Below are 25,383 nucleotides of genomic sequence, written 5' to 3' on the forward strand. Positions count from 1 at the left end.
AAATTATAAAAAATTTCGATTTAAAAAATAACGAAATGTAACAATTATATGACATAATACCAAATAAAAAATATAGCCAATAGCTTTTTACTTACATTTATTAGCATATGCTTATTAATTTTTTCCAGACTGTAATAAAATTCAATAAAATTTCTGTCAATGTTAGATTATCTCATGATTTATTTCTATTGCATATATTCAAATTATTGAAATTAATTCAAATTAAATTAAATCAATAAGCGAACAAATATATTCATTTTATTTTCTTTTGATGTTCTATTTTGATAAATAGACAAATCTATTTTTTAATAATAAAAAATAAGATAAATAAAACTTTTTTAAAGAATATTTTTAAAAAATTATTATTTATATTAAAGAAAAAAATTATTTTTATGATTTATATTTTATTTCAGGGAATGGCCTTTTCTCTTCAAGAGAGACAAATATTAGGTATTCATGGTCTTCTTCCAGCAACTGTGAAAAGTCAGGATGAACAACTAGAACTCTGCCGTTTAAATCTGGATCGTTATGATGATGATTTATCAAAATATATATATCTTATAGGATTATTAGTATGTATAAATTATTTCATATTTTTTTTTTCTATCAATATTCTATTTTATACATATATTTATAATAATTTGGAAAGATGTTGCTTGAAATACTTAAAATAAATAGGACTTTTATTAAGTAAAATTATTGTTTTTTATTAATTATTTTAAAAATATTTATTTTATTGAATTATGAAATTTTATTTTATTAAATTTATTTTATTAAAAACGTAATCATATATTATTTATATTTTTATAGGATAGAAATGAAAAGCTTTTTTATCGTTTATTGGAACAAAATGTAGAGAAAATGATGCCTTTGGTATATACACCTACAGTAGGTTTAGCATGTCAGAAATTTGGCCTGGTTTACAGAAGACCACGTGGTCTTTTTATATCTATACATGATAAGGGTTATGTATATGACATTTTGAATAATTGGCCTGAACATGATGTAAGGGCCATTGTTGTTACCGATGGTGAAAGAATATTGGGATTGGGTGACTTAGGAGCATATGGAATGGGAATACCAATTGGAAAACTATCTTTATATACTGCTTTGGCTGGAATTAAACCTCATCAATGTTTACCAATTACTTTAGACGTTGGTACCAACACTCAGGTTGGTGAAAAAAAATTTTTAATAAATAATATAAATTAATAATAAATTAATTATGCAATAAAATAAAATAATTAGCAATTATTTTATTAATAATTAATAAAAATAAGATATAGTTTTTTTATTTACAGATTATATTAATTATATAAAGACAATTTCATTATATTTTATTATATTATTAAATATCAAAGTTTAATAAAATTATTAAGTACTTAATTCTTATTTTAGTCATTACTTGATGATCCTCTCTATATTGGCCATAGACATAAGCGTATTACTGGTAAAGAATATGATGATTTTCTGGATGAATTTATGCAAGCTATCATTAAAAGATATGGACAGAATACTTTAATTCAGTTTGAAGATTTTGGAAATGCCAATGCATTCAGATTACTTAATAAATATCGTGATCATTATTGCACTTTTAATGATGATATCCAAGGAACTGCTTCAGTTGCTGTAGCTGGTTTACTGGCATCTCTTCGCGTTACAAATACAAAGTTATCAGAAAATACAATTGTCTTTCAAGGTGCTGGAGAGGTAAATAACATTAATATTTTATATTTGATTTAAATTTTTATTAATGATGCGTAAATTTATAGTAAAAATCATAAATATGAAAATGATATATATTTAAATGTTCCATTTATTTTTGTAGGCTTCATTAGGTATTGCATGGTTATGTGTCATGGCAATGCAAAAAGAAGGTATTAGTATAGAGGAAGCCAAAAATAAGATCTGGATGGTTGACTCGAAAGGATTAATTGTTAAAAATCGCGTAAGCGGTGGATTGACAGAACATAAATTGCATTTCGCTCGAGATGATAAACATATAGATTCTTTACTAGAAGTTGTGAAATATGCAAAACCTACAGTACTTATTGGTGCTGCAGCAGTTGGTGGTGCTTTTACCACAGAAATATTAGAAGAAATGGCAAATAATAACGAAAAACCTATAATATTTGCTCTCAGTAATCCAACAAGCAAAGCAGAATGTACTGCTGAACAAGCATATATTGCTACAAAGGTATTTTTTATCTTGAATTGTATTTTTGAATTATGAATTTTTTATTTTAATAATTTGAATATTAAATTTTTTTCATTTTATTACAAAATATAACAGTAAACTGAAGAATATTATATAAAATACACTGAAAATGTTTAATACTCATTTTTAAATAATTACAGGGAAAATGTATATTTGCTAGTGGATCACCATTTGCACCAGTAACATATGATGGTAAAACTTTTTATCCTGGCCAAGGAAATAACAGTTATATTTTCCCCGGTGTTGCATTGGGTGTAATATGCTCTGGTATGCGCACCATCCCTGAAAATACATTCCTTATTGCTGCAAAATCATTAGCCGATATGGTTTCTAATGAAGATTTAAAAAAAGGAAATCTATATCCACCATTGCAAGATATTCAAAAATGTTCATTAACGATAGCTGTTGATGTGATGAAATATGGTTATGAAAATGGTAAGATATTTCTAATATTCTTATATAATTATAGATAATTATTACATAAACTAGAAAGATTTATTTCTTTATAGATATTGCTACAGTTCATCCTCAACCTAATGACTATAAAGAATTTATTAAAGCGCAATTGTATGATACAACTTATAAACCATCAATTCCTCCAATATATAATTGGCCTAATTTGTAATTCTGACTGTCATCGTATTATATACCGAGGTTTTAATAAAATCTGAATAGATTGATTGCTTAAATGAACGCGATATTTGTATAATGGCGTATTTTCTTTTTTTAATTTGTCACTATATTGTAAGAATCTGTTGAGCAGATTCGAATATAATAACTGTTATATGTATGTGTATGAGCTATGTATGAATGTGTATTGTAAAAAAGTAATTTGAACGAAGATATATATATATATATCTTATTATTGTATAAACTCGTATTGTATCGTATTTGACTGTTTTAAATTATTGGGATGAAAAGTATGATTTACCAATGGAAAATAAATTTCAAGTAATTATTTGAAAGAAATGTGTTTATTGCTACTCGAAACAGTATTTTTTCACAGTATTCAGATATATTCCTTTTTCTTTTTGTACGAGCAGCAGGATGTGATAAGATTCCGTCATGTTGTATGTATAAGAACTTAAAGAGGCAAACAAGATGTACATAAGTGGTAAGAGTTCCATAATTTTTAAGAATACATTCCTGTATTTAAACAAAATAAAAGCAGAGGTGTTCTTAGGCACGTAAATTCGCATTTCTTTTTTAAAGATATGCGATGTACGCATAAAATTCCAATATTAAGTGTATTTAAAAAACAATCTATCTGGCTTAGCCATTTAATCGAATCGACGAAACTTAAAACACACATGATTGTCTGCAACATCGTAAAACAATGCAACGAAATTCAGATATATACCGAACCCAAAAAAAAGAAAATTTCATATTAGCCATATCCTAAAGCATCGAAAAAAATACATTAGCATTTTCTAAGACAAATCGTATGCTATATTTTATGATTTTTGAAAACGTTAATATGTGTATTTTACGACGGTGAATTGGCGTTCATTGAATGTCTCTCTCACACACTCCCTTTCTTTCTCACTCTCACTTTCTCTTCTTTGTTAATCTTATTTTAATATCATCAACACGTACGCATATATTTATTTGTATCTTAATGCTAAATCTGATTCTTACTACTAAACACGCCATGGTCATCAATCTATAACAAACAGAGTATAAACTGCGACCCTTCTTTACTTCAAACTTTGTTGCATAATAACATTGTAATAAAATTAAGGATAAAATGTACAGAAGAGCATTTAGAAAATGTTTACAATGTCGGGACGCTGTTACACTACACTGAGCAGACACACTGGTCTTTCTACGAACCAGTAACAGGGACCTACATTTTGTCAAGTTGGTTTAGTTATTTACCAATTTTAATGTCTCGTAAATAGAGATAAGAAAACAACTTTGCACATTTTTATGCAAAGATTCTTGATGATCTATTATAAGTTATATCCGAGTTCCACAGCACCATTGCACTACTGCTTTTTCTTTTATTTTACGTCGTTAATGAATAATATGATTTACGATTTTAATATTTTCAATCTTCAATTAATTAACAAATTTAATCATATTTCCTAATAAAATTTCTTTTCTTCTTTTTTATCTAATTGTTTAATTTTATTTAAATATCGGTTGACGTCATCGAATCTTATTATTGCCGAAAAAGTACAGTCTTATGAGACTTAAGGATTTGAAAATAGCGACGTAGGGCAGTAGTGTCATTGACAGTGGAGTGTCTGTCCAGCACGGAAGTCGGTCCCTTTCCTAGCTTCATCGTGAGAGAGAATGTGATCGTTCGTGACTTTGTTGGGAATCACCAGCTGCTCGAAGATCTGGTAATCTTTGATGTGCAGGTAACGCGTCAAAAAAGGGATGTGCCAATGAATCCTTCAATGTTATCCTTTGTGATGGTTCATATTCTAACATTTTTTGAATGAGATCGAACAATTGTCGATGTTCTTCGTCATCAGAAAGCATACAACGCTATACATATAAAAATAAAATATATTAGATTATTCGTTATAAATTAGATTTCTATTAAAATTTTTGTATTTTATTTTGTGTTTATAAAATATTATATTTAAAATTATTTACTGTAAAAATAATACATGTATATATTTTATATAAAGCTTTATAAAATATTTATAAGCAAATTATGATTGTATATATACTTAGGTAGATAACATTACTTACATGTAAAGGTTTGCAATTATCTCGAACATATCTGCCTGCTGAGCTTTTTTCATCCCAATCTAATTTGCCATGATAGAAGTACTTAGTTTTAGTCTTACGGGCCATACGGTGTGGAATTGTGCCAAGTATACGTTCCATCATCGCTAAATGTTCACGGTTGTCATGTGTTTGGAATAAAGTAATACCCAGGTACAGTTCGAAGAGAATGCAGCCAATTGACCATACGTCACAAGGCTGAGACCATCCTAATTCTATATAATACATATAATGAAAAGTAGTAGAGTTTCGCAAACTGCAATTGATTTTATAGAGATTACTCACCTAAAATTACTTCAGGCGCTCTGTAATGTCTTGTGCTAACAATCGTGCTGTGATGTTCATGATCAAATGTGGCACTACCGAAATCAATGAGTCTAATGTCTGTCCGTTTTACACGTCTAATATCTCTTCGCTTAAAAAGAAGAAACTTCTTTTAAACACTTCAGAACACGATACTTAATTATATATTATACTTATAGTTGATATAAAATAAATGTCACTTAGAATAATATAGCATTAAATAGATTAATATTACTGTATTAAAGCATTATTAATTTTAAAAATCACTTTTATTATTTTAATATTTTAAAAGTTAATTTCTAGTCTTTTTTCAATTTTCATTTATAGTTGTTTTGTAACAATTTTTTTCATTTCTATGATTTTAGTAAATAATTAATTTTTTAATTGTTACACATTTTTAAAATTAATTTCACTTTATTAATTAAAAATTAACATATATATAAATTTTAAATAAATTAAGTAAAAGAGTTAAATGGGCTTCAATTTAATATATATTATTGACATTGCATTTTACTGATAAAAATAAATTTTTTAAAATTTAATGATATATTACTACATTATTAATTTTCAATTCTAAATAATTTTCAATATTTAATTAATTTTAATTTTCAATTAAAATATTTTATGAAAAAAAAATTCTACAAGTATCAAACTATATTATTCCAAATAACACGATAAATTCTTTTATGTTTATATGGAAGAAATTCATCATCCCTCACCTTTTTGCTACTATATATACTATCATAATCGGAATCTACGAATAATATATTTTCTGGTTTCAAATCAGTGTGCGTGAGTTTGTTATCGTGTAAGAATTTGACAGCATAACATAATTGATATCCAATGTGCCTAACATGTTCCAATGGATAAGGCTGATAACTGTTATCTCTCTGTAAATATAAAATAATTATAATAATATATAGCAATGATGCATTATTTTATACAATGTGTAATATATAAAAATATTATATTACTAAATATAAACATACCAAGAAATCAAATACGCTAAGTCCAAGCATTTCGAAGGCGATACACATGTGTCCGTGATAATTAAACCAATCGAGCATTTTCACGCACAAGCTAAAAGTAATAATGAGATAATAAGTGAATGAAAACAACTTAAAAGTGTAATATAACAGTCAAATGAAGAATTGTGACATATCAAAAGAGGGCGACTCTTTTAAACACTATTAATTAATTTTCTTATTTTGAAATCATTTTATTGATAGGAATTATATAAATTTAATTATATTTCTAAATAATAATAATTTTTAGTTTTTATATGAGAACTTATTATTTTATTTTTAACAAAATGAAAAAAAATTATAGTTTTATTGGATTTTTTCAGTTTCAATTTATGCTTTACTACAATATTAAGCTGAATATTATTATATTTATATATATGAATATGTATATTTTATTTCTTGCAAATATTGCTTTTTATAACTATTATGAATAATGAGTATCATTGTATAAAATATTACTAATAAATATTAATAATAAAGAAGTATGCAATAATATAGTTTTCAAATATAGATATAGATATTTACATTACTTGATAAACAAAAATTTCAATTACTAAATTAATTACTAAAATTAAATACCAGTTTTAATAATAACTAATAACAATACTATCTCAATAACTTTTAAACAATATTAAATAAAATGTTAACTGAAAAGTTCCTTAAAAAAAAAAAATGAAGTATCGAAAATGAAAATTTCGCTGTAGAAATTTTCAACTTATTTTTACTCGAAGAATCACCCTCTGTTCGCCAGTCCAGTCCCCACCAAGTCTAAAAATCCACGCAAATACTAACTGTTGGCCTTCCGGATCCTTGGTCGCAATTTTCTCTAAGGCGTTTATTTCGAGCTTCGCGGCTTCCCTATACTTCTCTACGTTCTTGATGATTTTCAGCGCCATCACGTGATCCCTGCAAACGTCATTGTACTTTTATTAGACGACACTGTTCACGGACCGTCAATAATCCACATGGCCGGAAGCATCATCGCATATACATAAGTACAAGGCACAAAAGCACGGCTGTTTGAAATGCATCAAAGAGTGGGGAGGAAAAATAAAAAAAGAACAATGGCGTTCAAAGAAATTCTCCCCTGATCGGCATCTCGACGAGCGATTTTGCGACAACTTGTTCGCACGTCGAGAAGGCCCGGCTCGTAAAACAAAGTGCAAGGCCATCCTATTATTGCGACTACTTGCGCGTCATTTTGTGACACTGCGGCATAGCTATTTCTGATCCTGCTATGACTCGAGTCGCGCCACCACGCACCTTTGTGATTTTTTTTTCTGGTGGAAATTATCATTCTGGCTGGATCGAGAGTTGAGAAGAAAAAAGAAAAATATTGCAGGAGGAAAAATGAGAAGGAATTCTGAAGGAAAGGAAAATATAGTAGGATTAATAACAGGATAATTCATAAAATCGTTTTATCATTAAAAAGAACTAATTTCTTTTATATTATGTTTTAGAATTTTTGTTCATTGAAAATTAATTATGGAAAAATTCATGGTAAAAGAAAATATAAAATTTATTTTTAAAATCACTGTTTCAATATTCTAAGGTAAATAGCATACTATTTTCATGTCAGAAATTCGACCATAAAATGATCAATATATTATTTGATTTAACGCTTCCAGTAGTAGAGATCTGCAGTTTATTATTAGTTGCAAAAATAAAATATTGAGTATATGAGAATTTTTAAGAAAAATCAAGAATCTCTTTTGAAAATTAATCTTAGAATGTTTTGTAACATTTAAAAATCTATATATTTAATAAATTATGTGTGAAATAAAATCAATTAAAAATGAATAAAACATGCAATTCATCATGATTAAAAGAGAAGATAATTTTAATTGTTTCAATATATACAAACGAATTCTAATAATATAAGTTCTAATAATATAAGTCAGCTGATTATTATATTCAATGTAAAATTTTAATATTATAAAAATTATTATGTTGAAATTCATTTTTATTTAAATAGAATATTTCTTCAGTTCGTGATAAATATTTGGCAACTTTTTCTTTTTATTAAAAATATTAAACTTGATTAATACATTTTGAATTTTGAATTCAAATTTCTGATATGAAAATAATAATGACTCTCTATATTACCATAATGAACCAGTAAAAATAAATGTTTATACATGATCTCCTCGTTATGAACATTTCCACAATAAATTATCAAAAATCTAAATTTCTCTAAACCTGAAACAAAAATTTTAAAACATATAATAAAAAGGAATTCAACTGATCTTTCAATAATAAAACAATATATATGAATATCATATATTGAAAAAGGAGAATAAAGAAAAAGAGAAAAACGCAGACTCGAGGTAGGTTACCTACGTAGTAGTTACGTGAGCTGCCACTTACATTTGCAAGTCCTTAACCTTGACAACTTTTCCAAAAGTACCCTCTCCTAGGGTGGCCAGTACTTTATCTGCAATGTAAAAAGATAGATAAGCGTCCGGGTACATCAAAGACCTCGCGCCCATTGAAGATCGTCTTTGTTGCTCAATGAGGCCCTATATTCAATATTTACTATAATTTCAATCATTGCTAAGATATGCAATATATCAATTAATAGAACTGCTTTATTTCATTGATTTTATCTCAATCTCAATTAAAACAAAAGATCATCGAAAAATATTCTTGATAAAATTCAGATAAAAGTTAAGAAGAGCAACAGAGACGTGCTTTCGATTTGACGTTAGGTCGATGTGTGTTCAGTACGCCATACGTCGTGAACGGATGTATGAATCAAGTGAAAAAAACGGTATCATAGAGCTTTATGTTTTATCGATCGGAACTGCTGCTCTCCTAAAGGCCGAGGTACCCTAATCATAAAAAATCGGCAGCCAGAGGACATAACATTGACTATCAAATCCCGATGCATATGTATTCGATCGCGTCATTGACTTTTAATGACTTGATGAAATAAGTTCAAATGGAAATGTTGATATATATAAAAAAAAAAAAAGGTCATCAGGGATAAATGAGAATAAATGTCTAATGTCCTCGTGCGCCTATTCAAAGACAGTGGAACACGTCATCTCGAAGAAGACGTATATCGAGGAGATAGCGCAAGCGTGGCCTCTCTTTGTCTCTTCTCCTTCCTTCGCCTCTCTGTCTCTCTGTCTTCGACATCTTTTTACCTTCAATTACAATGAAAATTAACAGAGTGAAAGAATGGAGAAATTTATATAAGAAATAATATTTGATAAAAAGAAAAATCTAAAAAAATACGTAAATAATAAAGTCTGAGTTGAAATTCCTCTTAACCTATCTATGATGTTTGAAAACGATAGTATACTATATGATAGAATACTAAAAACCTTAGTCATAGATCTAAAGATATCTTATGAATTGAAAAGACAAAAGAGTAAAATCAAATTTCAGTCGTATTAGTACGCCAAATGATGATAATATAATAAACTATACACTATACACTATATTCTTTAAACAGATGTCACTATTGACTTAAATTTGTCATAGAGTGCACCACCAACTGACGTACAAATATGGCTGCATAGTTTTCTTCCTTTACTATTCAATTTCATTCCACGACATATTTAAAAGTGCAATGTGTTTAATAACTACGGTAATTATAATAATCAGAAAAATATTCAGAAAGTAATAGTTGATAAACTGGAATTTTCAATATAAAGGTTATGATGAAATATGAAAAAATAATTCTTAAACTGTGAATTTGAATATGTTCAAAATAGTTCACAATTTGTATTAAAACGAAAGTTTATATGCCTGTATCATATTATTCTGAATCTTTTACAAACAGATGTAATATAATAATTAATTTAAACTTTATAAGAATTTTATATAAAAAATCTATAACATGATAGAAAAAATTAAATATTCTTAAAGATAATTATAATAAATAACATTGTTTCAAAAGCTACTTTCTAAACTTATCGATTTTTTATTTAAAATTAATCAAAACCTATTGACTAAAAAAATTTAAATCTATTTTCAATTTCTATCATCAAACATTAATTCGATAAAAGATACGATTATTATTTTTGAATTAAAACACATAAAGTACAATTGACGAACAAATTTTTTTAAATGAACAAAATTAACTATTTCCCGGATAAAAAAAAAACAGATAAAGGATGATCTTAAATAGGAATTGAAGATTTTTCGAACTGGCGCAAAAATTTCAAAGGAGAATGAAAAATACAAAGAAACATATATATATATCGAACAGACGAGAAGAGAAGTTGAAAGCCAGAAAAGAAGAAATGCGAGTAGAGGTGAACAGAGGCAAAGAGAGACTATGGGCAGATACCGTAGGTAACCGATCCGATCGATCGATCGACCAATCGATCTGAGGCTTGCTTAAATCTACTACAATGAGTGTATTCACGTATTCACGAACATCTATTTGCCAGGATGTCGCCGGATTGGTAAACAAGGTGGCCGTCTTCGTCGTCCTCGACGGAGGGCGGTCGTGGGCTCTACATATGGGCCGGCGGAATCGGTATCAGCGGCGCATGCCAAGAGAGGACCCAATCAGTGGTGTGGAGTGCACCGTTTGGTGGCCCGGTTCACATTGGTCGACGATCGGTCCCCGTGTGTTCGTTTTCATGATGGACGAACAGGTGAAGCACCGACAGAGAACGATTTCCCCACCGTGACGTTGACGATTCACCAGTGGACCAAGAGATGTCGTTGTCGTTGTTCACACGTTGTTGATTGGTTGGATCGTGGTCGATGGCCCACCACGAAGTTGCGTTGAAGGTCGTGTTGTAGTAGTAGTGATCCCATCGGTCGAGGTTGAGGGTCCACATCCCAGGGCCGTCGCGTCAACCGATCGCCACACACACCGTCATCCACCACCACCACCACGAGGGCGGAGACCCGTGTAACACGCGGTAGAGGACGTGTGTAAGCACGGACGAACGTACGAGTGTGTCGGTGGGGAGGAAGTAGGGGGATACATCATCGTCATCGGTCATCATCGAACCACCCGATCCGAGCGCCCAGTCGAGACCATAGTGACCAATCCGTGTGCCATATCCGTTTCCATTCCATTCCATTCCATTACAACGGAGATGGTAACCCAACAATCAGAGAGAAAGGGGAGAGGGCAAAATGGTTTGCCAAGTCAGAAAGTTGCGGTTACGAATTTTACCATCGGCACAAAGCGAACATTTTTTTTTTCATTATTTTTTTTTAAATTACGATTATGATTATTATTATTATTATATCTTTATCTTTTATTCATTATCTCATTTTTTTTTAGAGATATAAATATCTTTTTTATTATTTGGTCTATTTTTTTTTTTTTTTTTTTTTACTTTGATTTTATTATTCTATTTTTTTTTTTTTTTTTTTTTTCTCCTAAACTCGTATTCGTGTTAAAGTTAGTTATTTTGTATCGAGTGCATCGAAGAAGCTATATCGATTCTTTTAGAATTCATTCAATTTATATTTTCAATTTATTACATTTCGAAAATAAAAATGAACTATTGTAAATTTTAAATTTTCAATAGAATAAATATAATATTTTTGTAATTGTAAAATTGGAAAAAAATTTAATTTCTAATAACTATTAACATTAGAAACAATATTCCTAGAAATTATTGTGTAGATGAGGAAAATGATCGTTGGACAGCTTCTTTCGAATGCGCTCATTATTATTTTTTTTCTAACACGCTCGGAGAGGTCATCTTTTCTCTAATTTAATTTTTCTTTATCTTTTTGTTAATTAATAATCAATCATTGGTAGAAACTCGGTGTACTTACGTGAATGCGCCAAATGAACGCGCCATGACGCACGATCGGTCATTTCGATCGATCGCCGCGACGCGTTCGAGAGCGCGACAGTGTGAATCGATCGATCGACACTTCGAGCCTACCTTATCGACGCGCGAAATTCAAACCGACTCGATGCATGATCTATCATGTATGAACACGCGGACTATGATCTACTTTTTTTTTGGGGGGGGGGGGGGGGAGAAAGGGACAAAACTGTGGTACTCTGTCGATTATTTCTTAATCATATAGAGAATGTTTCGATGAAAAATACAAATAATAAAATACAAATAGTAAAATATTCAAATAAAAATATAAAAAGTATAAAATGGAATGTGAAATAGAAAATTCAAAAGAAAATTTATCATAGTGGTTCGAGAAATGTTGTGAATCACAGTAGTTAAACAACTTGCTGAATAACTGTGGTTTCGATAGGTTGTTGACACGATGCCAACACGCAATTATTTCGGATTAGTCGAACATCAAGCTTGAGGATCGAGATTTTTTCATCAACACCGACGCGACAAATATAAGAAATCGTTAAAAAAAAAAAAAAAAAATAATTCAATATGTAATTCAATCAATTTTTCTCTGCTAAAACGATTTTATTATCCTTGTAGAAAGATTTGGTGATGCTTCGAAAGACGTTTGTCAAGTATATTTAAGAACCATATTTTTAACGCATTTTTAATTGGGCAAAGATAATGCATTAAATATAAGTTTTTCAAAAACTGTAATTGTAATCTAATTTAACTTAATATACATATTTTTTAACTCTAATATTTTTTTAAATTCTATTAATAGAATATGTATGTTTCCTATTAAATAAATACGTTTCCTATAAAGAAATTATTATAAATATTATTTTCATTCGTATATTGTATCATAATTATGTATTAACAAAATATTTAAATATTCATGTGTATAATTTTTCTGTATGAATACAAATAATATTATTCAAAATAGATTATATTTTTTAATTCGAATTATATGATAGCAAAAGAGTTAATTTGATATTTAGATTTGAATAATTCGCAATTGAACATTTACTAAAGCCAGCAGTTTGTGCGCATATTATAACTTCAGTGGATTTTATTTTTAGAAATTGAACCAAGGTCTGCTATAGCAGAAATTAAAAAAAATATTGAATAATCATAAAATGTAATTAAAATAACACAAAAATATAGTTATGTAATAATATAGAATTATATTTATAACTAATGAACACACACATTAGATCTTTAATTTTTTCTTTTATTTATCAAAAATGAATGTTATAATTATTAAGAAAATATCAGAAAATTATTATAATTAATATTAACAATCTTCATTATTCATATTTCAAAATTTTTTTTATAATAATTTATTTCTAAACATTTAACAAAAATAAGAGAGAAATTCAATAAATAACTTTAAAAAAGATTTATATATTATATATATATTATTTGAGATACAAAGACCGAATTTTAATATATATTTTTTACTTATTACTTATTTTTCTTATTATTTTCAAAAATTATTATTTATCTACTTTTAACTTTGAATCAGGTTTCTTCAGAAAAAGAAAAAAGATATATGATTTATTTATTTTTATAGATTATACTATCACAGAGAAAACGATGTTTGAATCAAAATTGGAAAAAATAAAATCAATATTACAATATTCAAGATAATGGAACAAACTAAACCGGTATTTAACTTTTATTGTCTAAATAAAAGTAACTTTCTTCCATTCTAATTTTATGTTTCAAAACCGAGATAAAAAAAAATTCTTTTCTTCATATTTCATCAACAAAACCACATCGTTTTAAATAATTAAAAAGATTAATTAAAAAAATTGAAGATATTGTACAATTATAAAATTTCAAGATATATATAAAATCTAATATTTGCATATTAACATACTATTTTTCACTTGATACATTTAGAATGGAAATAAACAAATATTGCGATTAAGGCAGAATTTGTAGAAAAAAGATCATTGAATTCATAAATTATTTTTAGAAAATTATTTTTATTTTTCAAATTAATAGAATTATGAATGGAAACCTTGACATTTTTTGCTATTTTTGTCATTCGAAGTTTTCGAAATCTAGATAAATAATGCGTATAATAATTTAAAAACTTTAATTAATTTAATTAATTCAATAACATTTGTTTAAATTTTATTTCCTTTGAAATATTCGATTTTATTGGAATAGAAAAGTTTCATTATATTTATTAGGATGAAATACAGAATAAACACAGAATGAATCCGAATACATGGAAAGAACACTGATTCTACATGAAAAAATTAAATTTGAAAGTTTGCCTATTGTACGATTCCCTGATTATATATGTTCAATCTCAATTTTCTCAAAAACAAGAATTTATTCAATAAAATTTTATTCTATATTTTCAATATATAGAATAATTAATATTTATTAAATTTCACTCATATTCAATTTGAATTAGTCAATTTATATTTAAAAATTTTTATTCTATATATTTTCGATTCATTTTTTTTTACATAAAATCAATTTCAATTGTACTTTCTACATTTTCTGACTCATCTTGTATACTTTCGAATTTAATTTATAGTAATACTTCACGTTTGAGAGTGCAAGATTTAACCTAAAAAGATCGTGTAAAGTGTGTATTACACAATTTTCAATTTCATCATATTTTTGTTACATTAATATATAAAAATAAGATTAATATATTATTATATAAACTTTATTACAGTTGTATGTTTTATGTATATATATATATATATATATATATATATATGGATAATTGTTTATAATTATTTTATTTTTATAAAAATATTTCAAAAATATTTAAAAAGATATAATAAATAATAAAAACATAAATATATCTGATCAAGATTATTGGTTAAAAATAGGGATGATGATTTTGATTTAATAAATTATCAAATAATTCCGATATAAATAAAAATATAAATATATATAATTATGTAAGAGATTGTTGTTGAAAATTGAGATACACCGAATTAATTTTATCTTTAATTCAATTGAACAATTATATTCTAAAAATGAAAATATTAATTTTTCGAAATATTTTCGAAACAATATAAATAACGATTTATTTTCTAAAAAAAATTAATTTATATTTTTATATTCTTTATTTATCTTATCATACAAATAAAAGATTAAAAATTTACCAAAAAGAAAAAAGAAATAAAATTAAAAAAATTGATTATTCAAAAATGATATTATGATCATAATTTCTTGCAATATTTTGCTTAATATAAATTATTAGTGATCTTACCATTCATCAATATATAATGCAATGATATCAATGGATCGATATAAACTTCTCATGTCAAAATTATATTTCAGTTTTTCCAAAAAAAAAGGACTAAATTCTATTTAAATTTATTATATTGTCGATTCTCGACAATTCGAAGTAAACAATCTTTAAAAAGCTAGAATAGAGATCCTGCAATCATCGACGAAAGTATGGTAAAATTAAAGCCAAACGATATATAAGATTAAAAGTTGTAAAATAAAATTGTAAATAAAAAATATCCTTTCTTTCCAAGTTACATCTACGATCGAAAGTTATACAAATGGAAGAGAAAAATCAAATGAAAGTATCTTAACAGAAAGAATTGGATGGAAATTAATGTTTTCTATTCGAGAATTTGTTTATTTCAATTGATCAAAAACATTTATTTGCAACTGTCAGTACTATTGAGGACATACAAGGAAAAATATTTCTAAATCAGCAAATTAGAATGTTATGAATGTTATGTTTTTTTTTTTTTGCATTAATGATGGAATAACATTTGTAAGATATTAAACCAGCACTTAATAATTATTATGATGAACGATAGTAAACAGAAGAGAAAAAAAAAAAAAAAAAATGAAAAAAAGTTGAAGCAAGAAATAATATTTCTTTTTATAAAAAAACTAGACAGGCTACGTAAATCTGATAAATCATCTAATTTGTCTATATAATTATGATAGAAAATCATGCAACTGATGAAAGATTTTTTTTTAATGATAATTATTTGATAATTATTGAAGAAGAAAAATACTATTATTAAATTTTTTGATACTTCTGGCAGAGCAAAGTGTGATATAGATAGAATATAAGAATAAAAAAACATTCCTCACATGAAAGATCATCGAGTGAAAAATGTTTTTACATAAATATTAGAGACTATATGCCAGCAAGAAAAGCAAAAGAAAAAAATATATCAGTTGTTCAGTAAAAACGATCTCTTCAAGCTTCTAAAATATTCAATGTTTTATAAAAAAAAAAAAATTCATATTCATTACAATTAATTATCTTTATATGCATTAATTTATCAACACATTATTTAAATATTTCAACGAATAAATTTTTTTTCTTTATTACATCTTCATAATTATCCATGTTAAATCTATTACAATAAAAATTATATTATTGCATTTTTAAGAAATCATAAGAAATCAATATTTATTATAATTTTTGATAAATAGATTATTTTAGAAGAAAGAAAGGAGAAAGAAAACATTTTGGATTCGAATTTGGATTCAAGCTTAAAAATCAAGTATTAATCTATTTGAACACTGTTATGGAAAGAATTTTATCTCTACTACATGTTATTTTAATGATTGATAATTTTTAAAGTGTTATCATATGTTTTAAGTAGATTATATCAGAATTACCATTATTATTTTCTCTTTTATTATATTTAAAACTGAACCAACTATTTATTAATCTTCCAAAACAATTTCTCATTTTATAAATTCGTGATGATCATAGATATAGTTTATAATTAATCAATAAAATTTCCTAAAATGATTCACACATATTAAACTGTTGTAATTGCATACATAGATGCTTTTATTCCATGTCATATGTTATTGATTTTTAATCAAACGAATGAAATGAAATGAATAAGAAAACATTTTCACATTGAAATCTGCATCTGAATTATATCTTCCTTATCAATCAGTATTCTGCATCGATACAAGATCGACTTCATTGCAATCTGCATCACGAAAATCAATGCATATGTTGCAACATGTTTGTTATGTATAGGTCATATAAGATATGAACATGTCCATGAATAATGTGCATGTTCTGTTTGTATACGCGCTGAATACCCACATCTTACAACAGCAAACATGTTACCTGTCTGTAGACATCTGCAAATCTTAATACGCGATAATATATCAATAGAACAATGTTTCTAATGTTAAATCTGTACACGTTTGAACAAACATAGCAATACACAGTTGTTGCAGATTATAGTTGTATTATTGAGATTGAAGTTATACATTATAAATTTTCATATTCAATTTTCATTATATAATATTCCAGTTTATTGTCACTTTTATTATAAAAATATTTAATTTTCTTTAGATAAAAGATGAAAGAAGGATTTACAAATAAAAATTAAATTTTAATGTTACAATTTTTGGAATTTTATGCTATAAAGTTATTTCAATTAAATTTCATTTAATCATTATTATCAATTTTATCATTTTCTATAATTTCTGTAGTTATTTAATATAAATAAATACGAATAAATATTAAATAAATTATGATAAAATATGTATAATAATATAAAACAATACAAATTTAGGCTACAAAGGATCAAGTTTTAGCATATCAAGATAGAATGACCTATATTTTTTTACTAAGTAATATACTTAAAAAATTATATAATATGTTAAAAATCGAAGATTTTAATTGTTAAATATTATAATATATATCACAAAAAAAAAAATACCATATATTTTGACATTTCTTTTGATATCTATATATGTATCAGTATATATGTAAGATAGAAATTATAAAAATGTCATTTTAAAAAAAATAAAAATAAAAAATTATGTTAAATAATTATATAATAATTGAATTATATTTACAATCTTTGAAAAAAAATATATTATGATGTAACATAATATTATCAGTTGTTAAGAGAAATTTAAAAAAAATTTAGAAAAAAGAAAATAACACAAATTTAAAAAAGAAACTAATACAAACGTAATAAAAAATCATACAGAACATCTTGAAAAGATTAATTCAATCTTTTTGAAACAATTATTGCAACGACTTTTATCTATATTCATTTTTACGTATAAAATGATATCAAATAAAATATTTATTTATGTATTTTTGAAATTTTCAAAAAATTGATTAATCTTTGGAATATAAAAAGCGTAATCTTGTCGGCTGAATCACATTTATCTAATTTTTTTTTAATTAACATCAACTATTAAGTCAATTAAATCAAAAGTGATTCAGGTATGATTATTGAACTTTGAGAATAAGATATTTTTAGTGATACGTTATGCACATATAGAATGTAATAGAAATGTAAAGAATAAAAATTATATACAAATTTCTGAAAATCTAAATTAAATTTTATATTATGATATGATATGATGTACTTATAAAATTGAAACAGATCTTTATTTCAAATTCGTTCTTTAAATTATGTTTAGTAAAATTTAAATTTACGTAAATATTTATAAATCTAATTATTATAAATAAAAAAAGGAATTTTTAATTAATATTCCAAGATTCTAAACAAATATTCTAACTTCACAAATTTTTTTGACATTCAAATTGCATCAACATTATCTTTTTTTTTTAAATAATAACACGTGAAATTTATAATATAAAGTAAATGTGAAATCCATGAATCGATACTATATAAGATAAAGTTAATGAATACGAATTCATGTATAAATCCAGATTTTATATTAATATGCAAGAAATTAATAAAATTAAATATGTTTCATCAATTGTACGAATTTCAAATTCCCTCCACTGTCTTTTGAAGCATCACTCGACATTTTAAACTATTCTAACTAACAAATTGTTCTCACGATGATCAATAATATTTGAGTTTCGATAAGATAGCTCGAAAAAATGAAAAAATTTTCAAGGATATAATTCTCAGGTCATTTATGATAAATAGATATCTTATATTGGATATCGTATAGATATAGATATCGATTAGTAAATCACTGTATCGCTAATATCGGCGCAAGGAGTCAGCCAGGGATTTGTTAACCCTTTCAGCACTATGAATAGACAGACATAATTCCATATACAAGATAATTCATGCAATTATAACAAGCCGTATTCATTTTCAATTGAAGTTAGAGAAAAATGTGAAATGTGAAAAGAAAGTAGTTTAATATAACAGAATAATGAGACAGACAAAAAGAAAAATTTCCATTAAAAATAATATAATAGCAATCATAAAATGTATATTTCAAAAAAAAAAAAAAAAAAAGGTATAATAGCGAATATGTAATCTATATAATTTAAATCATTAATTATTTTTCTAAATTTAATCAAAAAGATAAAAATATACTTTGTTTTAATTAAAGTAAACCTTGTATATAAATAATATGTAATATTTCTCAGATAAAAATGATAAAAAATATTTAATAGAAACAAAATGTTTAAATATTTCTGAGAACCAGTACCATGTATAAAGATTTTGTTGCATGTATTGAAGAAAAGATATTTTTTATTGAAACCTGAAAAATCTATCTATTCTTTTTAGTAGTTCTTATCTTTTTTCTAAACAAAATTTCAGCTGCTAATCTCAATGTTTTTATTCTTGAAAGTAGATAATGTTAAATCCAATTTGAAAATTAAATATTTATAAACCAAAATCAAGCTATATCAATATAAACTCACATTTTCATTTTTTTTTAAAGATCAAGTAAAAACTTAACTTTGGAATTATCAAAGATATAATATAATACTAAAAATTTTTCATTTCATTATATTGTTTCTATTATTTTATTTAAAATTGTTATTTTTAGATCATAAATAGATTAGACTTACAAATACTTGCTAATGCTGTTTGACTTCAACTTTATATCTTTTTAAATGTGAAAAACATAATGAATATTATAAGATTTAATATCACAAAAATTATTTATGTATTTAAAATGTCTAGTCCCGAATCAATATAATATCAATATTTTATTTGACTTAATAACATCATTTTTATACTACTATACTATATAAATTAAATTTAAAAAATATTATAATATATTATAAAAAATTATAAAAAATAAGTAAAAACTTGAACTACATGAAAAATATGTAACTATTATATTATTAATTATTATTACCACTGTATAATTTAGCACATATCATACTGAAATCGATCAATCTATATACTATGTAACTAGTCTTAAAATTGCAAATTAGATAAAGAAATCGATCACGATTCTTTTTTTTTTTCAATTAGATAAAAATTTTGGGGTACAGTTCATTGATAAATCGAACGAATCGTATAATGAAATCAAACAGTATATACTATATAGTGTATATATAAATATTAATTTCAAAATTGCGAATTAGATATCTGTAACTAATAGAAGTGTAAATTTTGCCCGATTCTTCAGAATTCGAACTTCGGGACAGATCGGAGAAATTCGGATAGAATCGGGCGAGTTCTTATTACTCTCGAATTACTTGGTGCCCTGAAAATTTCGAGATCTAAAACTGAACTCGAAATGTGATTCGATCTGTGAGCATAAACGGGCAATAATAAAATGCAAATTAAGTTCAGATACAAGACGAAATAGAATAGAAAAGCGAAAATTTCATTAATATTTTGATGTTTCGTTTTTAATCGTTTAACACGTTATATTGTTATTTATATTTGCAACTGACGATTTTAGAGCAAGGCCATAATACGATTTTCAAACCTCTAAAAGCTAAGAGCTGCAAGATCTCGCTATTTAAATAGATGTAAATATACAAAATAAGCAAAACATAAAATGATGTAGAACTATAGCTGCGAATGCGTGAACTTCGAGCAATAACAAAAGTATTAAGATTTCGTCCGAATTTTCCCGATTTGAGTCGAATCCGTAATTCGATTATTCGTATTCATCTTTAATTACTACAATCACAACAGTTCTCTTCTCCAATTAAATTAAAATTCCGGTGTACACAGTTCTGGATTCATTCAGTAAAAAGAGATCATATTTCTTACCGGTTTCTAAACCGTATTTGTCACCTGACTCATATCGAACATTCGTCATACATACACATTGTGCTCAGCGCTGAAAGGGTGAACAACAGGCAAACGCACAAACAGCTCTAAAATGGGAAGGTGGCAGCATAGGGTAGGCACGCAACAACACAGTGGTAGCAGCAACAGGAACGAGGGTTTTCTCAACGAAACAACGCTATTTTCGTTCACCATCCACGGAGAATCCGCGGCTCGACAACTTACAATCGCGTGTTGAATCGCGTCCACGTGGTTGTCAACGACACTCGCGGCCACCGCGCTCTTCGACGCGTCTTTTCGTTCGCTTTGGCGCGTGCCTTTCTTGTATTTGCTGGCGATTTTGTCCGTGGTACTCGGCCTCATCTTCACCTGGCCACCCGCCGCCAACTGGCTGTACGTCTCCTCCATAGCTGCATACTTCAAAATCAAACTTTGTATCTCCTTTCGTTTCGCCGCTCTCTCAGAAATGGCCGGATCGCTTTCTTCGACAGCCTCGACTGTTGCAACATTATCGTTCTCTTTGGCCACGCTGCTGGTCGGTGTCTTGTCAGGATCCTCCTCAGGATTCTTCTCTTCTTTCGACGAAATGAAAGATTCCACTTTCATGGGTCTGGCTAGCCGAAGGGCAGTCGACGAGGATTCCAATTGCTCGCTCTTTCCATTCCGATAGGGTCTCACTTTTCTGGTGCGCGTCTCAGCGTGACCAGACTTGTGCCTTCCGTACCTTTTATAGGTATCCGAGTTTAACAAAGAGTGTTTGTCCGCGCGATGATAACCGGGCGTCTTCTCGCGCTTGAAGTCTTTCGCGTTGGAGGATTTTACGTAAGGATACGCTTTTTCAGAAAGGACCACGCTGGTGGGGCTCTTGATCACGGTGCGAGTCATCGAAGGCTCCAAAGTTTTCTCATCTCGCACGAATGGACTGTCTTCGCGGCGAAAATACGCGTCTCTTTCTCGAGTACGTGGCCCATAATCGACCGAGGGACGATCCGTGTGCTTCTTCCTCGAGTATTTGTCCAGAATGGTGCAGTACTTGTCCTCTATCCGAGCCCTGGCGCTGTTCAGTTGGTTGACTATAGGAGAATGTCTGGTAATAATTGTTGGTTTGTTCACCATGTTGTCGTTCACGGTCGACGTCCCGCGAACTCTGGTGGTCAGCCTTTGCAACAGGCTCGAGCACGAGTCGCTGAGCAGTTGCGTGACGCTCGTGGTCGTCGAGGAACGCGCGTACCGATTTCGCCGGCCCGCCGAATCCTGACGAGACGTCGACATATTGTCGCGTGGCGCGAAGATGAACATCGAGACGCAGTTTCAAAGACGCCCACACGGCTGCCTCCTCTGACGATTCAATGACTCGAGAGATCGAGCAGTGGCGAGGAAAATTACTCTGAGCCAAATAGAAACTGTAAATGTCTAGTTTCGTGATTTCTTCGCGATTTTGACGATATCTAGTTTTTTCTTTACAACCTTTATTCCGCCGAAACAAGACTCCAATTAGGAAAGTTTATACAAATATCATATAATTTTATTTGATGTTCGGATGTTGATTTTAGGAAGCGTAATGCGTGCCAGGATGTTAGAAATAATGTTAGAAAAATTTGTAGGCGTTGTAAACACAAACTAACTTTTGAATATATATATTTTATCGCTGGCATTTTTCGTATTGCGAAAATATTTTTTGTTGCCGAGTAAATACACTTTCTATCTTTGGTTTTAACAGATATATGGACAATTTCAATTGTGAGAACGGGTTATTTTCGAATTGCCAACAAATTTGTCAAGAGTGTGTTTTCGTGCAACACGATTTGGCAAAATAATTCATTTTGTCGACATTGTTCACGGAATACGTTGAAATATTGAATAAAACGTTAGATTAATTATTAATTATCGAAAATAATATTTTTTTCCCCCTCTTTTCTGTAAAAACAGATAAAACTAATTTTTCCTAAATTTAAAAGTCTCGTTTCACTGGCGAAATAAGAAAGAACCAACGACGATATCGTCAAAATTGAAAAAATGGCAAAACTAGACAATTACCAAAATTCTTCTTTCGGTATTGCAAAGCTTCGATGCTGTTTCATCAGCAGCTGGTTCCTCGAGTAATCCTGTTTGTTTTCGAATGGCGCGCGCGTTTCACAGCCTCTTGGGCACACACACACGCGCACACCGCACACACGGTTTCAAGGTCGTTCCGCTAGACCTTGCCTGGTGTCCTTAACGCGACACATGCGAGAGAATCGCAGCGAACGATGGCGAAAACGACATCGACTCATACGCGCGATATCGGCGAAACAGAGGGAGAAGAGAGGCGAAATAAAAGCGCGGGGCGGAGGATGATAAAGAGTGATGATCCAGAGGCGATTGGCGGGGAGCGAGAACACGGTTCTGGCCGCAGGTTCATCACTCGGCCGGAGTATCGTGCAACAGGGACGCCAACGGAGGCACTAAAGAGGCACACGAGCACGGCGGTCACGGAGACGATGTCGACCGTTCACGAGAAGGCGGTTCGCCCCGCCAAATACTCTCCTCGCACTAAAAATATCGAGCAGCGGTTGTGAGCTGTACTCACCGACCGACTATCCTCTCCTTCTCTATCCGTTTCTCGCTCTAAACTGTTCGCCGTTCCCTCGTCCTCTTCCTAATCCGTTTCTCTTTTTCGTTCTTTCCCTCCTCTTCTAGATCTATTTCTTCTCTTACTCGCTTTCAACCGAGTATTCGATTTGTTCTCCGTTACAGACATCTATTTTCCCTTCCTTCTTCTTCTTTTTTTTCTTTTTATCGAATATTTCTTTTTCTTCCTTATATTATTCTAAACTGCTCGTTCTCCTCATTTTCTATTTCTTTCTCTAAACCGTCCGTTTCGTATCTTCTTCTCTTTTCTTCCCTTTGCATGTGAAATCGAATACTTCTCTCTCGCTCTAAATTCCTCGACTCTCGCCTTCTTTTTTCCTTCTCTTCTTTCTCCTGCATCTATTTCCCTCTCCTTTTCAAATCGAATATTCCTTTAAACTCTCTCTCTCTCTCTCTCCCTTCCTGGTCTTTCCCTTTATCCATCTCTTCTTCTCTCCATTCTTTTTAATCTTTTCTTCCAAGTCTATATTTCCTCGCGATAAAAAGGCGAAGAAATTGAAAAGGGGGGGAGCACAAGAGAGAGAGAGAATAAAGATTAGTATAATAATATTCGAAGGAGTAAAGAAAAACGAATTATTTATAACGAAATTCGTCTTTTTTTTTTTTTTAAGGAGGAGTAAGAGAGATCTTGGCAACGAGAGAGCTTCCTGGTGCACGACGAGGTCATCGTTTACACGATGCATCATCGCCACCGATGGGCATTTTCGCGAACACGGTGTGCGCACACACGTGCGTAAGAGGATTCTCCTCGTTCCTCTCCCGTTTCATCTTCTGTCTCTGTGGCGCGCACCTTGACACATATAGAAATTACGAAATCGGGGGAGGAGCGCGATTCGAACGGGAGCAAGAGAAGAGGTTTCGTGGCACGATGAACGATTAAATTCCGATCTACAGCGGGGATACAATACGTGTGTATCGTGTGTAATTAGAACGGGCGACGCGATTTCAAGCGTGCGATGCTTCTTCGCAAGATCGTTGCACCATCGAAAGGATCGAGGTAAGGTTTGAGCGAAGCAAGATCGCACAGATTTCTATGCGAAATTACATTTTTATGAATGTGACCAAAGGAATAAAATGTTTTTTTTTGGCTATAAAATTTTATGCTAGGTAAAAGTGTGATTAAGTAGAAAGTTGTTTCATTTTCTTCAAATATTGCGATGTATATTATTCCTTGAATACATTTCTTTTTGCTCTTTTTTATATCATGTATATTTTCGTAGGTTTTTATTCGCAATTAGATTTGATATAAGTAAAATTTGCAAAAATTAGGAATATAATGTATAAATGTATATGAGGTGATGATAATATTCATGCATGTCTTTGAAAGCTCGATTCTAAAGAATAAAATAAATTGATATACAAAAAAAAATATATAATAAGTAATTTAAGTTTGCGTTAAATGGAACAGAATGGAGATAGAACAATTTCATTTTACTTATATTTTGCTTTACTTAACATAAATTCTTTGTAACTTAATATATAAGCATTAATCGATATTTTTGTACATCAAAATATACTTTTGTATATTCATTTTGATCTCTAGAATCAATATTCTTCAACGAATTATATTAACACTCTTTATAAAATATAAAATAAAATTTCATTTGGATTATGTTCATAAAAATACAAGCATACATAAACATCTGCGATAATACTAATTTGTTGGAATTAACACTAGCATTTAAATCTTTGCGACTTGATAT

The 25,383-nt window shown here is 28.7% G+C and overlaps 2 protein-coding genes across 4 annotated transcripts in view; one reads left to right on the forward strand and one right to left on the reverse strand.

Annotated features, from left to right (window-relative positions):
• The window catches only part of Men (NADP-dependent malic enzyme), a 25,185-nt gene extending 21,998 nt beyond the window's left edge, over positions 1 to 3,187 (forward strand). For both annotated transcript variants that reach the window (XM_086910585.1, XM_003696100.4), the window contains exons 3-8: positions 414 to 572; positions 811 to 1,173; positions 1,399 to 1,710; positions 1,829 to 2,197; positions 2,359 to 2,653; positions 2,728 to 3,187. In XM_086910585.1, the coding sequence (XP_086766711.1) occupies positions 414 to 572; positions 811 to 1,173; positions 1,399 to 1,710; positions 1,829 to 2,197; positions 2,359 to 2,653; positions 2,728 to 2,843 (1,614 nt within the window). In that variant the 3' untranslated portion in view covers positions 2,844 to 3,187. The remainder of the gene's footprint in view (positions 1 to 413; positions 573 to 810; positions 1,174 to 1,398; positions 1,711 to 1,828; positions 2,198 to 2,358; positions 2,654 to 2,727) is intronic.
• Positions 3,174 to 23,492, reverse strand: Doa (CDC like kinase darkener of apricot). 2 transcript variants are annotated; one of them, XM_012489804.3, is made up of 10 exons: positions 23,087 to 23,492; positions 21,275 to 22,436; positions 10,679 to 10,757; positions 8,656 to 8,722; positions 7,081 to 7,194; positions 6,253 to 6,343; positions 5,983 to 6,153; positions 5,246 to 5,375; positions 4,925 to 5,175; positions 3,174 to 4,714 (listed from the first exon to the last, which is right to left on the reverse strand). In XM_012489804.3, the coding sequence occupies exons 2-10, from the start codon at positions 22,346 to 22,348 to the stop codon at positions 4,502 to 4,504; spliced, it is 2,190 nt and encodes a 729-aa protein (XP_012345258.1). In that variant the 5' UTR covers positions 22,349 to 22,436; positions 23,087 to 23,492; the 3' UTR covers positions 3,174 to 4,501. The 2 variants fall into 2 exon arrangements, with proteins under 2 accessions (XP_012345258.1, XP_031773772.1); XM_031917912.2 differs by having other exon boundaries at positions 5,246 to 5,393.
• Between the last annotated feature and the right edge of the window lie 1,891 nt (positions 23,493 to 25,383).

Source organism: Apis florea, unplaced genomic scaffold (genome assembly GCF_048593485.1).
Source record: "Apis florea isolate Af1SG1 unplaced genomic scaffold, ASM4859348v1 contig_1789_pilon, whole genome shotgun sequence".
NCBI classification, from domain to species: domain Eukaryota; kingdom Metazoa; phylum Arthropoda; class Insecta; order Hymenoptera; family Apidae; genus Apis; species Apis florea.

Coding starts and splice junctions, on each gene's coding strand:
- Doa (XM_031917912.2), bottom strand. CDS start 22,348: ATGTTCATCTTCGCGCCACGCGACAATATGTCGACGTCTCGTCAGGAT. Junction 6,344..7,080: donor AAGGATCCGGAAGGCCAACA/GTTAGTATTTGC, acceptor TATTACTTTTAG/CTTGTGCGTGAAAATGCTCG. Junction 4,715..4,924: donor ATAATTGCAAACCTTTACAT/GTAAGTAATGTT, acceptor TTATATGTATAG/CGTTGTATGCTTTCTGATGA.